At 37.9% G+C, this 15,703-nt stretch overlaps 1 protein-coding gene across 4 annotated transcripts in view; it reads right to left on the bottom strand.

The window, feature by feature from the left end:
- The window catches only part of LOC143210536 (multiple PDZ domain protein), a 165,390-nt gene that overhangs the window by 80,598 nt on the left and 69,089 nt on the right, over positions 1 to 15,703 (bottom strand). For all 4 annotated transcript variants that reach the window (XM_076427454.1, XM_076427456.1, XM_076427455.1 and 1 more), the window contains 2 exons: positions 5,296 to 5,430; positions 4,752 to 4,910 (listed from right to left, as the gene is read on the bottom strand). In XM_076427454.1, the coding sequence (XP_076283569.1) occupies positions 4,752 to 4,910; positions 5,296 to 5,430 (294 nt within the window). The remainder of the gene's footprint in view (positions 1 to 4,751; positions 4,911 to 5,295; positions 5,431 to 15,703) is intronic.

Raw genomic sequence — 15,703 nt, 5'->3', positions numbered from 1 at the left:
TTTCCACGAGTGTCCATCCCTCGGGATACGCCATTCGATTCTCAGACATTCCCATAACACGTCGCACAGTGCTCGATGTTCATTTTATTTGATCATATTTTATTATACTATAAATATTTATAATATTTCATTTATTTTATATATGACTGGCAGTCCCTTGGCACGGCCTCGCCCGTGCAAAGAATCAGAAGAATTTAAATCATAAATTATTCTGTTTTGTCGTCTATATGATGGCGAGTTACAACAAAGTGGATAGCGCGAAAATATTCCTCGTGCTCAAATAACTATGTATACCAATTTTTAACCGACTTCGAAAAAGGAGCTGGTTACTCCATTCAACCTGTATGTTCACCGATTACGCCGAGATGGATGGACCAATCGGAACGAAACCTTTTGCATCTTGTAGAGCATGTCCCCGCGGTGGTCCCGTGAAAAAAATATTGCATTTTTTTATTCCTTACGATTTTATTTGCGAAAGTATAGGGTGGTGATGCCGTTGTGAACTCTGCTGAATGTTAGATATTAGAAACGAGACGTCGCTACCGTTATTGATTGCGGCTTTCAGATATTTATAAATTACGATTCGGAATGTGACGGTTGACAGAGAAAGACGTTCTTGTAAATCTCAGACGGAGATTTGTGAATATTCAGACGAAAGATATTTTTGATCCTACATTCCATGTATGTTCACCGATTACTCCGAGATGGATGGACCAATGAGTGTAGGGTATATCTCCCGATTGGTCCGTTGATAAAAAGTGTGAAATAAAAACATTTTATAAAAAAAAATTAAACCGACCTCGACAAAACGCACTAAAAAGTATAAAATAATTTCCGTTTAATTTATGTGAATACACACGAACTGAAATGCAATATAATCTTGTCGTAGGCGGCGCAAAATTGAAAATTTTCGACACTGGAAATTACGAAAATCCTTAAATTCTTCTACATGCTTTCACATATTAATGTATCTTCTCTTCCTACTTACTGATTTCCCAGTCGGACATATTCCAATGAAATCATAATCAGCAACATCTGTCATTTGGAAAATTTTCAATTTAAGTTCGTGTGTATTCACATAAATTAAATGGAAATTATTTTATACTTTTTAGTGCGTTTTTTCGAAGTCGGTTTAATTTTCTTTTATAAAATTTTTTTATCATACGGATAGGTTCAACGGTATAGAAGTTGATGTATTGCAGCGCCATCTATAGCGGCAAGTTACAACAAATTGAACAGCGTAAAAACCTTCTGCATGAAGAAATACATAGTGCCAATTTTCATGTTGAAACAGTTCCGAAGTCTATTAATCATATATATACAAACATCCATTTTTATATGTATATTAAGAAGGAGAAGAAGATATAGTTTTCTGTGTACGTGGCACGTGGGAGCGACATTAAAGAAATGCATTTTTTTAATTACAGCAAAATTCACAAGAGAGCAAAATTCTTCTTCGCAGAATTTATAAACGACTTTCCCATGAGAAATGGCTGCACCCAGTAAAGTATACGGCCAAGACTTTCCCCTCTTAATTATTATTTACCCCGATTTTTCATCGTTGAATGTGCTAATGGAATAGGTTAATCGAATTTCGCTTTAATTAAATTGCAGTAGGGCGCTTTCATTAAATTATCGGGAAAGGTCTGTTTGTGCAGTAAATTCGTTATATAATTGATCACCGCGTGGCGAGAGCCCTTTCGACCAACAAATTCGGTCGGTTTTGAAAAATATTTGGGTCACACATACTACAATTCCATCACCCCATCGCAATCAATTTGCTCTCTTGCTAGACGCTTCTGCTTTTCTTTTATTTGATTTGTGCAAACAGAATTTCCAAAAGAACTTTCTCACGAAATATCAACAACGAACATTTCTCCGTGTACTTTTCGGCATGCAACAAATTTGAAAAACGCCAAAATTTGTCGAGCTCTCGCTGATCTTGCTAGTGAACAATTTCGAGAATGATAAACAATGTAAAATGTTCCCGTTGGCAATTCCGCGTCTACGTCATCGGAGAGTGCTCTTAGTCTGTGTGCAGCCTCGGTAATCCTACGGTACAGTCAGTTTAAGGGTTGTATATTATGTCCTTGCTCGTTAACTCGAAATCCTTGCGGAGTTTAATGCTCCGGGTAAGAATGTTAATTTGTGGATTACGTACAGAGCGTTAAACAGTTTAAACATTCAAGTCTGAAACGTCGTATGGAGTATTTCTGAAGGCGTAGAACAATAATAAATAAGGAAGGGACACGCGGTCACAAGTTTTTTATATAATCATTATTAGACTGCGGATTTTCTGCATTTATGATAAAATTGGGCACGTGCAATTTAAAGCAGTGGACGAATTACGAAGATTTAAGGACATCAGTGTATTAATTTCACCTTAATAAGACAATTAAAAGAAAAAAGAATGTTCTATTTAGCGCCTGTGTCTTTCAATCAATGCAAACATTTTTTATTTTGCATAAAGATCCGCAGTCTAATCATTATTCTCCGTTTTGAGTCATAAATACACCCAGTATACAAATCTAAACCGAGACGTACCACCTGAAAGTTGCTAATTTAACCCTTTGCAACCTGGAGATTACATTTTACTTCCCTGTTATAGGGTTTCTTTGAGTCTGAAACGAAATTACATACTGCTAACTCGTAACTCGCAAAGCTCTTTGATTATATTCGAGAGAATATTTCGCGTGTGAAAAAAATTTGTTTTGAAAAGTTAATTTCGCGGTAGGTTATGCGTCGAGGATCACGAACTTTTCATTTTCGGAAATTCATCTTGAGTCTCCTGTTTAAGAACTGGGAGGAAAATATGCCACTGATCCTTGAACTCTCACCTATAAAGTCAGCTTTGATTCGGAACAGTGTCTTGCAAATTGACGTCGTAATGAGATGTTAAATGTCGCGTGCGCCCTATTTCAGGCAAGTAAGCTGCACTCCGCTGCTACCGTTGTTGCGCGTTGCCTGTTCGCCTCACTTATACCCGGTATTAGCTACAATGTGGTCTAGACACAATGTCGACAAGTATCGTTCGGGTTTCGATGCTCTCGTTTACGAAAGACTCGAGCTACTTATGGCCAAGAAGTTCTTTCAGCACGTTCAACAAGTACAAAACAACATCAAAACCGTTTTCCAAATAAAACAGGAACTGAATGCTCAACTTTATTTTTATTTCTGCACTCCTCAAAAGAATTAAGGGATCACTTGTGCGAACCCGAAAAATTGGTCCCACTTTACGTGATCATAACCCCGTCAAAAAGTGCAGTATCGATATCGTTAAACAATGGTTGGAAACCTCTAGTTTCAAATGCTCTGTTTCAAATTGTTTCTATGTTGGGTTTTTACAAAGTTATAGCGAGATGAAGACTACATTGACGGTTAACAAAAGTCTTGTGCAATTTTGGAACATCACACGGGGAGAAACAAATTTTTTTGATAAATCGCGTTATTATCATTTGTAAGGGCTATCTTTCCTGTGTAAACTGTGTGTAAACTGTGTGTAAACTGTGTGGTTGTTGATTATTGTGCGATTCTTTTTATTCGAGTTATTCAACATTGAAGTAAATATGGGCTTTTTAACTTTAACTGGCTCCAGAAAGCGAAAAAAATTATAGTAGAATCTTGTGCAAAAAAGCAATAGAAAGAGCGTTTCCTTCTCTTCAAGGCACTCCTTTTGTTTTTTCAATTTCATTAACATTTCGATATACCAGGTGTTTCTGAAAATATGCTTGAAAAATGCACAATTTCCATTTAACCTTTAACTCGCTGTATCTCGGCGAGAAATGATCGTAATACCATGATCCGAACGTCAGATTGAAGCAGAGATTCTGCCGATTCGATTGAGTACCCCATGAACTCGCTGCGACAATCTTTTACCTATGGCAGCTGTGTTTGAAGTTAATGCTTCGCAGAACCAGCCCACAGTGGAAAATTTGGACCAAACTCGATTCAAAATCAAAGAACTTTCGATAGAAGTGAGGTAGAGCGATGAAATTTTTTTAAATTAAAGCTGAAACTTTGCAGAATATGGGAAAAATAGGGGAATTATGGTACAAACGTTTTTTAACGTTGAGAAAATTCGTTAAACATGTAGAATTTCAAGAAAATGTGGTTTCTCCAGTACCACGCACGGAAAAGATTTTTTTTTAACATGCTATATATCATTTCCCGTAGATTTTTTCACGCTGATTTCAAATCTGGTCTCAAAATTTGTCTACGACCTCAGGATTTTGGAAGAAATCGATTTTTGTGAACAAAACTAATGTAATCATTTTTTCGTTGAACAGATCTGATAACCCACTTTGACAAGCAGCACAAAGTTTTTGTTAACCGTCAATGTTGTCTTCACCTCGCTATTACTTTGTAAAAAACCAACATGGCAACAATTTGAAACGGAGCATCTGAAACTAGAGGTTTCAGGCTTTCGAACCATTGTTTAACGATATCGGTACAGCACTTTTTGACGGAGTTATGATCACGTAAAGTGGGAACAATTTTTCGGGTTCGCACAAGTGATCCCTTAATTCTTTTGAGGAGTGTAGTTTCATGTCGCATCGACCGCTAAGTTATTTGCGACATGATAAAATAAGTCAAGATACATTACGCGAAAGGTTAAACGCAAAGGGTTAAACGCTCGGTTACTTTCGCACTGGTTGAGCTAATAATAGAGGGATCGATTGCAATCGAGTGCTGGTGTAAATGGGGCGGGTTTGCAACTGAAAAATGAATGAAAAAATAATGGATGCACGTACCTGATAATCGGGTGACGTCGGTTCCACGGGTCGCGCGACAACGAGGCGCACGTGTGTGCCGGATTGTCGCAGCACCGCGGCAACCTGTTCACTTCCCATTCCCCGCAGATTGACATCGCCGATTTGCAATATATGGTCCCCGCTCTGCAGCCGATTATCCTGCGATTCGCATTGCAAACGGACCAGATTTAATTCCGCGAAATGATTGCCGAACGCGCGTCGACTATTTCCTTGCTCTCGAACAACTTTGCCATACATATAGTACTATTCTTTTGACTTTTTTTAAACTTAATTTAAAGTAACGCTTGCACGCAGCAGTATCGACAGATCCAGCCGAAGAAAACTAGTTAGTCAAGAAAATACTACGACGAGGAACTACGCTCCATTTGCATCTGGTTCTTAAAAGACCTTTCAACTTAAATTGAACGAACTTTTCAATCCTCCGGACGAACATTTCTGCCAGACCCTGCAGTTTCTTTTATTTTACTTTTGTTTTTACGAACGAGTAAATCTTCGTTGTTGTATTCATTGGCAGGAAACTTACCCGATCTGCGACGCCGCCGGGAAGAATTGTCTTGACGACGACACCGGTGCTGCGTCCGCCGACAATTCCGAATCCAAGACCGCTGCCATCGTTGATCAGGTTTATAACTTCAACTTGAGCCCATTCCGTGTTCAGCTGCAACCAAACAGGACAAAACGTTTCTACTGCTTCTCTTAGACAGGGAAGAACGTGGCAAGTTGATGCTTACAGTAGTACATATTTAGAAAATGTATGTTTAACATTTTCATTGCAATTTTTGACCTCTAACTGAAATAAATCTATCGATAACTTTTCGATGAAATTTTTCGAATATTTAATTTAATATAATTCCAATTATCGATCGCAAATGTTGACTATCAAATTTATAGATGCTTTCGGCGCTACCGTTTCGATCAATTACTAATTTTCAATGTTCATTTTTACATAGATAAAGTTATTATATTATAGCAAGTACGTATTAAGACCAAGTATGATCACAAATTCATTTCTTATCATTGAAATTTATATTTATATATATATATATTTGTTTAGAAGCAAATTTCCACCTTTGATAAAGGTTCAAAACGGAACCGAAACGTCAGGAAAGAAGTAAATTTATTGCAAAATTGCTATATTAGTAATTGATCGAAACGGTAGCGCCGAAAGCATCTATAAATTTGATATTTAATTTAATGATGCTTTCGGCGCTACCGTTTCGATAACTTAGTAAATCATGAAATTGAAATGGATTCAAGTCTGAACTTTCTTGATGGTGGTATTATTAGAGTGGGTAAAGAACTAAAAACAAATTGGTTTCACAAAACTAGCTGGTCTGGCAGATACGTAAATTTTTATTCTTTCCATCCGTTACAACATAAGATAGGACTTGTCAAAGGTCTCATTGATCGTGCCACCGTTTTAGCAAATCCTGAATTCAGATCAAACAATCTGTCACTCATTAAGAATGTATATGAAAATCTCGTTTCTAACATCATCAAAGAACGAGTATTTGATCTATACCATCCTCTCTTCGTCGAAAAGCGAAAAGAGGAAAGGTTCAGAGCAAAAGGTCCAATAAATTGGAAGAATACAGTGGTTATCCCATATGTACACAAAATTTCTAATGACATTGGAAGAATTTTCAGGAAGGTTGGCATACACACTATCTATAACATACCATTTAATTTGAAAAATTGGTTTTCACCAATTAAAGATAAAATGCCTATGTTGAAAAGTTGTAACGTGACCGTTACTTTTTAAACCAATGACCATAAAAGGTCTTAGGTAGCGGCCAAGTTTGAATAATTTAGCCCTCCATGTGACTCATTAAAAATTAAATAGCGTTCTTTTTAACTAATTTTTACAAACGCTTTTTTCAGTATTCCAAGAGGTATTTCTAAGCTAACGAACTTGGCCGTATTTTGTTTGATCTCACAACTTTTTACGGCCATAAGAACTTGGCTCCTGTTTACAGAATGTTTTTGTTGGGATTCTACTTACTGTATTATATATATACATATATTGTCTTGTAGATGCAAATTTTTCCTTTGAAAAAGGTTCAAAACTGAACCGAAACGTTAGAAAAGAAGAAAAGTTTTTTGCAAAATTGCTAGATTTACTACGTGATCAAAACGGTAGCGCCGAGAGCATCTCATTAAATTAAATATTTAACATTTACGATCGATAACACTGTCCAACAAATTTCAACTTCTTTTATGATTTCAATATACTGTTAGGTCCTTCTTATAGAGTTGTTTGCGCTAATTCCGAATCTGTCCTTAATTTTTCTCCTATACGCACAGTTTTTGAGAAACATGGCTTTGAAAAAAAACATATTTTTCAACTTTAAACCAATATTGTGATGTTATTATAGAAGATGTTGAATTGTTCTTTACAGCAAAAGATTCTGTAGACTTTCCCGAATACAGTGATATCCAATATTAACATATTATAAATTAAATATGATTATCGAACGTAATTTTGGTATGATAACCAAATGTTTGGTGGATAACATCACAATATTTGTCTAAAGTTGAAACATATGTTATTTTTTCAAAGCCATGTTTCTCAAAACTGTGCGTATAGGAGAAAAATTGAGGACAGATTAGGAATCAGCGCGAAAAACTCTATAAGAATTAAGAATAAGGATTATTTTTAATTTTCCGAATTCTTGAAATTCATTTGGTCCGCTTTGAGAAAAGTTACATTTTAAAGGGTGTATCGAGATTTCTCGGACTGTGAATTTTCCCTCAAACAAAAGTGTCCCGAGTAAATATAGTTATACAAAAGGAAATGAATGGGGGAGAAAGTTTCTTCGAAATGAATCTCGGAAACAGGATCCCGTGTATTCCGCGTTACAGAATTCACGCCGCGTAACTCGACTACTCCGCCCCCGTCGATTCTCGCCAATTCCAGCTGCAAATGAAAGACAGAGCCCGTTCCAGTTTCCGGGATCGCTTCTCGTGCACTATCCGCACGGACTTGACTTCCCAAAGAGCCGCAATGGAAAATATTTGCCGAAAGAATCCGCCGTTCCACTCTATTCCCGATAAAATATCTCGCTACCGTGTAAACATCGTAATTGACTGTGGAAAGTTTTTTAATTATCGGTCGGGGCTCGTCAAGTGGTAAGAACTTGGACGATTGCGGCTGCAGAAGAGAGAGAGAGAGAGAGAGAGAGAGAGAGAGAGAGAGAGAGAGAGAGAGAGGGAGGAGAGTGGGAGAGAGGGAAAAAGAGAGAGATATGGGTCAATAGTTCTCGTTAAAACGTACGGAAGAAAAGTGAGGAAAAAGGACGAGAGCAAAGCGTGGAAGGAAGGAATCATGTCACGCTGTGGTTTACCTCGTTACGTTACGGTAAGAATGTTTGCCGAACCAGTCAGGTGGAAGGAAGCTCTTTGTTCTTGACTCTCGATCCGCTTATATTGTATGTTCTTAACATTCGCGATATACAATGAGCCGTGGAAATTATCTTTCTCGCGAGCGGACTTTAACAAACGAGAACACGCAGCGAACGAAATTAATTTAACGTGTTCGCTAATTAACAGCACTGCTCGCGATTACAATGTCCGTATTTTGCAAAACTAGGTACATATCTATTTTCACCGAATTCGCTCGGTACTAAACAACAACTATTATTGGTGAATATAGAGACGGAAGGCAAGCTTTAACCTACTTCACCGATCGAACCAATTATTGAAAATCTTAGCTCGAGGCAATCTTGAATTTCTTTCTCGGTAATTGGAACCGCGGTTGGTGACGTCGTTCCTTTATCAGACCGACGGATTATTTAAACAACCGATCGAACTATCTGAAACGGACGCTACTCCGGTTTCAGTAGAAAAACAAATAAATCGTCGGACTTCATCGACGATAAAAATGAAATTGATAGCAGGTACCAGTGTGGTATCTTCGCGTACGCGTTCAAAACTTACAAAAATTTCGGAAAATAATCGATAAAGCAACTGGTTTAATTTTCTCGAAAGTACGAAAATATTACAACGGAGGAAAATTTGAGAAGAATTGTCGGTCAGTAAACGGGGTTAAATGGAAAAAGTTGATTCTATTCGGAGGTTGAACGAAGATCTGAAAAGCCAGGGAGATAAGCCTAATTCCGGGTCGTGAGTTTGACAGCAGTCGATTGAAACAGCCGCGTGGACAAACGTGAAATCAACACGATGAATTGTTTAGGACGAAACCGCAGGATTCGCGATTCGGTAACAGCAGAATGGAACACACGCCGTGTGGCTGTTCGATTGACGGGAATGAACAATTTCGCATACATCGTTAAAATCGTGGACGACTCGTGCTGCGTCACGTTGGTCTCGTCAATAATCGACCGTCACCCGAATCGTTAACGAAATGACAATGGCGGACGTGGATCGAATAATCGTTCCCGCGGCAAACACGAAAACACGGGACGACGACGCGACGGACCTCTCTATCGGCAACTCGATTTCTTATGCAGCTGCGGCGCCGCGCATTCGTGTTCTCATTATCGGCGAAGGAGAAGAAAAAAAGAAGGAGAAAGATCCGGCCCGGCTTATTGCTTTCTCCCCTATTCCCATTCGGAGATCGCCGGGATAAATTCCTTCCATCGATTTCTTCGCTGCGCCCATCGGATCCGAGTATCGGCCCGAAGAACGTTTCATTACGACGAGAGCCGTTAAAACGTCCTGATTCCGTGGTTAAGGACCTCGAGCAAATAGAGAACCACCGAGGAAAATGGATTACCCTGTTTGAACGTTAAATAATTCCGAATATATTCGACAGGTGATTCCAGCCTGTCCCGTTCCCGTGCCGAAATTTTACGCGATAACAAAAGCCTGCGGTGGGTTTCGAAAATCGTGCTCGGTCACGCATCCGCCCATTTTCCAACTTTAATCGTTACATTCTCTGGGTCCCTATCGCATCGCCGACACAGACTTGCTCGACAATGTTTATATCGACGCTATTTCATTTATACATATATGTATATTTTCAACGATAATCTCTACTCATCGACATACTACACTCCTCAAAAGAATTAAGGGATCACTTGTGCGAATCCGAAAAATTGGTCCCACTTTTTACAAAATCCTGAGGTCGTAGACAAATTTTGAGACCAGATCATCGTGAAAAAATCTACGGGAAATGGTATATAGCATGTTAAAAAAAAGATTTGTCCGCGCGTGCTACTGGAGAAACTACATTTTCTTGAAATTCTACGTGTTTAACGAATTTTCTCAACGTTAAAAAACTTTCGTACCATAATCTCCCTACTTTTACCATATTCTGCAAAGTTTCGGCTTTAATTTTTAAAAAATTTCATCGCTCTACCTCATTTCTATCGAAAGTCCTTTGATTTTGAATCTAGTCTGGGCCAAACCGACGAAATCTGTGTCAAAATCAAAGAACTTTCGATAGAAATGAGGTAGAGCGATGCAATTTTATAAAAATTAAAGCTGAAACTTTGCAGAATATGGGAAAAATAGGGAGATTATGGTACGAACGTTTTTTAACCTTGAGAAAATTCGTTAAACATGTAGAATTTCAAGAAATCGATTTTGCAATATCCTGAGGTCGTAGACAAATTTTGAAACCAGATTTGAAATCGGCGTGAAAAAATCTACGGGAAATGATATGTCGCAGGTTAAAAAAAAATTTTTTTCGCGCGTGGTATTGAAAAAACCACAATTTTCTTGAAATTGTGCAAGTTTAATGAATTCTTTCAAGGTTAAAAAACGTTCGTGCCACAATCTCCATAATTATTCCATATTCTGCAAAGTTTCAGCTTTCGTTTAAAAAAAATTTCATCGCTCTATCTCATTTCTATCGAAAGTTCTTCGATTTTGACACAGATTTCGTCGGTTTAGCCCAGTGTGCGGCGCGGCGGTAGCGTATTCAAACACAGCTGCCATAGCTAGAAAATTGTCGCAGCGAGTTCATGGGGTACTCAATCGAATCGGCAGAATCTCTTCTTCAATCTGACGTTCGGATCATGGTATTACGATCATTTCTCGCCGAGATACAGCGAGTTAAAGGAAAAATGGAAATTGCGCATTTTTTAAGCATATTTTCAGAAACACCTGGTATATCGAAATGTTAATGAAATTGAGAAAAGCAAAAGGAGTGTGCCTTGAAGAGAAAGAAACGCTCTTTCTATTGCTTTTTTGCACAAGATTCTACGATAATTTTTTCGCTTTCTGGAGCCAGTTAAAGTTAAAAAGCCCATATTTACTTCAATGTTGAATAACTCGAATAAACAGAATCGCACAATAATCAACAAACACAGAATTTACACAGGAAAGATAGCCCTTCTAAATGATATTAACGCGATTTATCAAAAAAATTTGTTTCTCCCCGTGTGATGTTCCAAAGTTACACCAAATTTTTGTTAACCGTCAATGTTGTCATCATCTCGCTATAACTTTGTAAAAAACCAACATAGCAACAATTTGAAACAGAGCATCTGAGACTAGAGGTTTCGGGCTTTCAAACCATTGTTTAACAATATCGATACAGCAATTTTTGACAGAGTTATGATCACGTATAGTGGGAGCAATTTTTCGGGTTCGCACAGGTGATCGCTTAATTCTTTTGAGGAGTGTATTTTCACCAACACACAACTGGAGAACTTCAGAATCTAATACGTGAAAGATTGAAAATCGGAAAATTTTTATCATCTTGAAATATATGGTAAGAAACCCGAAATCTGAAAATTGGAACATTTTTCTAGAATGTTATGCGGCTCGAAATGAGTACGAAAACCAGATAATATGAGAATCGAAGAACTTCAGAATCTAATATTTGAAAGTTTGAAAATCGGAAAATTGAATAACGTAGAAATATGTGAAATCCAAAATCTGGTAATTTGTAGATTTTCCTAGAACGTCACGGCACTCGAGCGGATCGAGGTTAAATGAAGATTTCAAAGTAAGATTTTCCGTAGCTCTACGTATGATTTCGACTCCGAGCGTCGTTTACACCGGTTTAGTAAACAGGGCCGCAGTGGAATAAGCAACGGAAAATCTCATGCGATTAAGCTCGCTTCGGTAGGTACACTATAACTCGATCGCAAGTTGTGTGACGGAAAAGCAACTTTCTAACGAATTTATTCGGGCTTGTTTCGCCCGAAGAAAACGTTACCCAGCTGGCTAAACGCGTCGTGGAACAGTAAATTCGTGGCGCGACAGCGAACGTGGCTGCACGAAAAGGTGGAAGTTTCTCAGTCACGTGAACAATACTGTTCGTGATAATAGAATAACGCAGTTCCCGGTAATTGTGCTTCAAGTGTAAATCCCAGCAAATTATCCGTAAATGTGCTAGAGAGTCGCAAACCGAGCGCTCAATTTTACTTGATTTCGTATGCAACTGTGTGCACTTGCGTTCAAGATATCACCTTTGCAACACGAATAAACAAACACTCCGCTCGTTACATACCAACATGGCGCCGCCCACACCTAACAAAGGCGGTGATAATCCCTGAACTTTAAACACGGAGAACGTTTGAGCCTATTCGTATGTATGTATTTCGAATTGAGAAATAATTCGGTTAACAAGATCACTCGGTTACGTACACGGTAACACTTTATTTTCTTACAATTCGTGTGTTTCCTCCAGAAACAAGGAGAATGGGATGTACTTCGTCGGGAAGTCGAGACAATAGACAGTTTAGTAGAGGTTGAGAGGTCACGTACGTATACAAAGTGAAATATAGGTATTTTCTAACCAGACAAGTGGAAAAAGGCAAGCTTTATGCGGACAAGCGAAACAAAGCCTGTTCTTAACGGGCGAAATCTAAAAACATACGGTGTTTATTCGAATAATGTGGACAACACAGCATGCAAATAGAAAATATAAAATGTAGGCGAAGCGCGAGTGGAGGAGGACAATGTATTTTCAGACTAAGTGGAAAGAGTCTGCTCGTAACCCGGCACGATTTTAGAAATAGGAATTAGGACAAGGAGATAAGGACAGCTTGTGGTCAGGCAAACCGGTACAGGGAACAATACACCGCGGATTTCAGGCATTTCTAACAAAAATGAATACGCGAGGTACAACATTATCAATATCCCAGAAGAATGTAAAAATTATTGCCACTATAATATGCAATTCGTTCAAACAAATACAAGAAAAATTACATTAATGTTTACCCGACGATTAATGTAGACAATTTTTGAAGTGAAACTTCTTTGCTGAGGGGGCTACAATTTTCTAGCGTTACGGAAGTGACGAAATTTCGCGAATAACCTCGAATAGTTTGACAAGTAACATTTTCATCATTAATTTACTAACTTTAAAGACCTCATTGGTGAACTTTTAAGATTGTAGAATGTAAAATGAAGCCTTGGCTACATTCCCATTTCAGTTTTATGCAGGTTTGATGCTTAAATTGTTAGATATTAACAAATTTTGGAGAAGTGGTATGTTATGTATGTCTATCGCTGTCGCACAGTTCGACCCTCCTTGTCTTACGCATTATGGGAACTTCCGAAACAATCAGCCTTGCGCAACAATTGTTAATAACTAATTAGCCAGAGTTAATTTGTGAACATTTGCAATTGAATAACATAGAATCAACCTCCAGCTACTTTCGCATGCAGTTTCTCATCGGATTTTTGTTCCGACTGAGAGATTTATAAACAATTATCCAAACCCTTGTTCTAAACTAACCTGAAAAATTGTGACAGGTGTCAGGTAAGTAAAAAAACATACGCGTGGAAACCACTCGCGGCAGAAGTGAAACTTCTTGCAGTCTAGTAATGTTTAGAAGTAAATTAAGATTGGAAATGGTAAATAATCCTAATGAAGCGACGACAAGATCAGGAACAACTCTCGATGCAGTATTTGCAAGACATTTAGACAAAATTGAATCAAGAATATTTATATCATATTTTAGCTATCACAAGCCAATTGTTTCGATGATAGAATCATAGAAAATCATAGAAAAAAATAATGAACGATCAAAATTTGCGACGCAAAGAAGGAGAACGTATGGGGAAAAAGAGACATAGTTCATAGCATTTCCCATACGCTCTCCTTCTTTGCGTCGCAAATTTTGATCGTTCATTATTTTTTTCTATGATTTTCTATGATTCTATCGTTGAAACAATTGGCTTGTGATAGCTAAAATATGATATAAATATTCTTGATTCAATTTTGTCTAAATGTCTTGCAAATACTGCATCGAGAGTTGTTCCTGATGTTGTCGTCGCTCCATTAGGATTATTTACCATTTCTGTAGGAGCGAGATTCTGAAATGTGTGCGTGCGTTCAATTGTGTGTGAGTGCCGCGGTATTGCGATTGTAACATATCGAAAATAAACGCAAACATCGATATGATTAAACAACAGACGTGAGGCCTTCTTTCTAGAAGATTCGGGAAAAAGCGATAAAAACATTGGAATGAGGAATCCATAAAAGGACGCGTTCGCACAGCGACGGGGGCTTTTCGAAAACGAACTCACGTCGAGGTTCACTCGTTACGACACGAAACGATCACGAATACGAAACACGAACGCAAATTACGGTTTAAGAGTCTAATGTTTATTCGGCGCGTGGATGTTATTGTTATCTATAGTTGTGTGCTTTCTTTTAATAAATAATTTCAAACATCTTTACTCATAATTTACTTCTAAACATTACTAGACTGCAAGAAGTTTCACTTCTGCCGCGCGTATGTTTTTTGTTTTGCATAACTGTTCTAGAGAACCGTATTTGTTGAGACGAGTGAAATTGGATGTACCATGATCGGACAAGTGGAATAAGCACATTCTACATCGTGTAAATCGGTTAGATAGTCTATATAACATAGTCTGTAACCAGACAGGTGGAAAAGACGGTGTACACGAACAGGCATCATGGTATAGGAGATGTCATGTTTATTCGATAAAGTAGAACAAGGTTGTTCGATAACCAACAAGTAAATAAATATGTAATAATATTCGAGGGACTGGCGTTTAGTTAGACGAGTAGAACGTCGTTAATAATGTATAAAGTGTAGAACGAAAAGGTGGAAATAATACAAACTCTTTGGAATCAGATGTATTAATGTTTAATGTGTTTTTCAGTTGAAATAGCGAAGGAGGCCTGCATATGATCGGACGAAGACATAGAGGAGATGGATTTAGTAAGTGAAGTGAGATACCATGTTCTCTGAGCAGACAAGTGAAATATATGGCCTCTATAGAGTATACTACTGTCATTATTCATGATCCTCAAGCCCCCGGTCAGAAACAGAGAGCATGAGTAAAATCATTACATGATCACCGGGTATGACGCGACGCACAGTGGGCCGGATTGCGAATTCACGCGACATTTTGCGAAAAAATCAACTTTCTAATTTTGATATTTTTTCAATGGATATCGATTTCTAAATGTCCACCGACCACGAAAATGAAAAAATTAATCAAATACAATAGCAGTTCTAGTTGTAATACACGCATGAAGTTAGACAGTTTAGGAATATCGGTTTTCCCTACATAATGTGGCTGATCATTCGTAAAGTGTCCTAATAATTGCGATCAACTTCTTGCCCTGAATTTTTTTCTACATCAAAATGCATACTTTATTGATACGAAATCATACTTTTCATTGACAATTATGATACATAACATATCTAAAAAAAAGACTAAGCAAAATGAAAATAATCGTTAAAAATTTGTATCTTTGACATGCACTATCTTTCAGATCCCAGCAAATCCCACTTTCTAATAAGTAAGGATCTTTTCAGTGAACCTTCCTCTATGTAATGTGACAAAAACTATTTCCAACTTCGAACCGGTCTTCAAGATATTATTGTCTGAAGACATCCGCGTCGCGTTATCCTGTCCGCGCTCGGACGCGCGCTATGCGCTGAATTCGTCATGTACGCAGTCTCAAAGTCTGACAGAACTGTGTTGAATAGACTTTCGGCACTTGATATTTTTATATTTTGCAGTAAATAAGT

Source organism: Lasioglossum baleicum, chromosome 7 (assembly GCF_051020765.1).
Source record: "Lasioglossum baleicum chromosome 7, iyLasBale1, whole genome shotgun sequence".
Taxonomy (NCBI): Eukaryota; Metazoa; Arthropoda; class Insecta; order Hymenoptera; family Halictidae; genus Lasioglossum; species Lasioglossum baleicum.
Note: the sequence above shows the minus strand (reverse complement) of the source record. Positions and strands in the feature narration are given on the sequence as shown.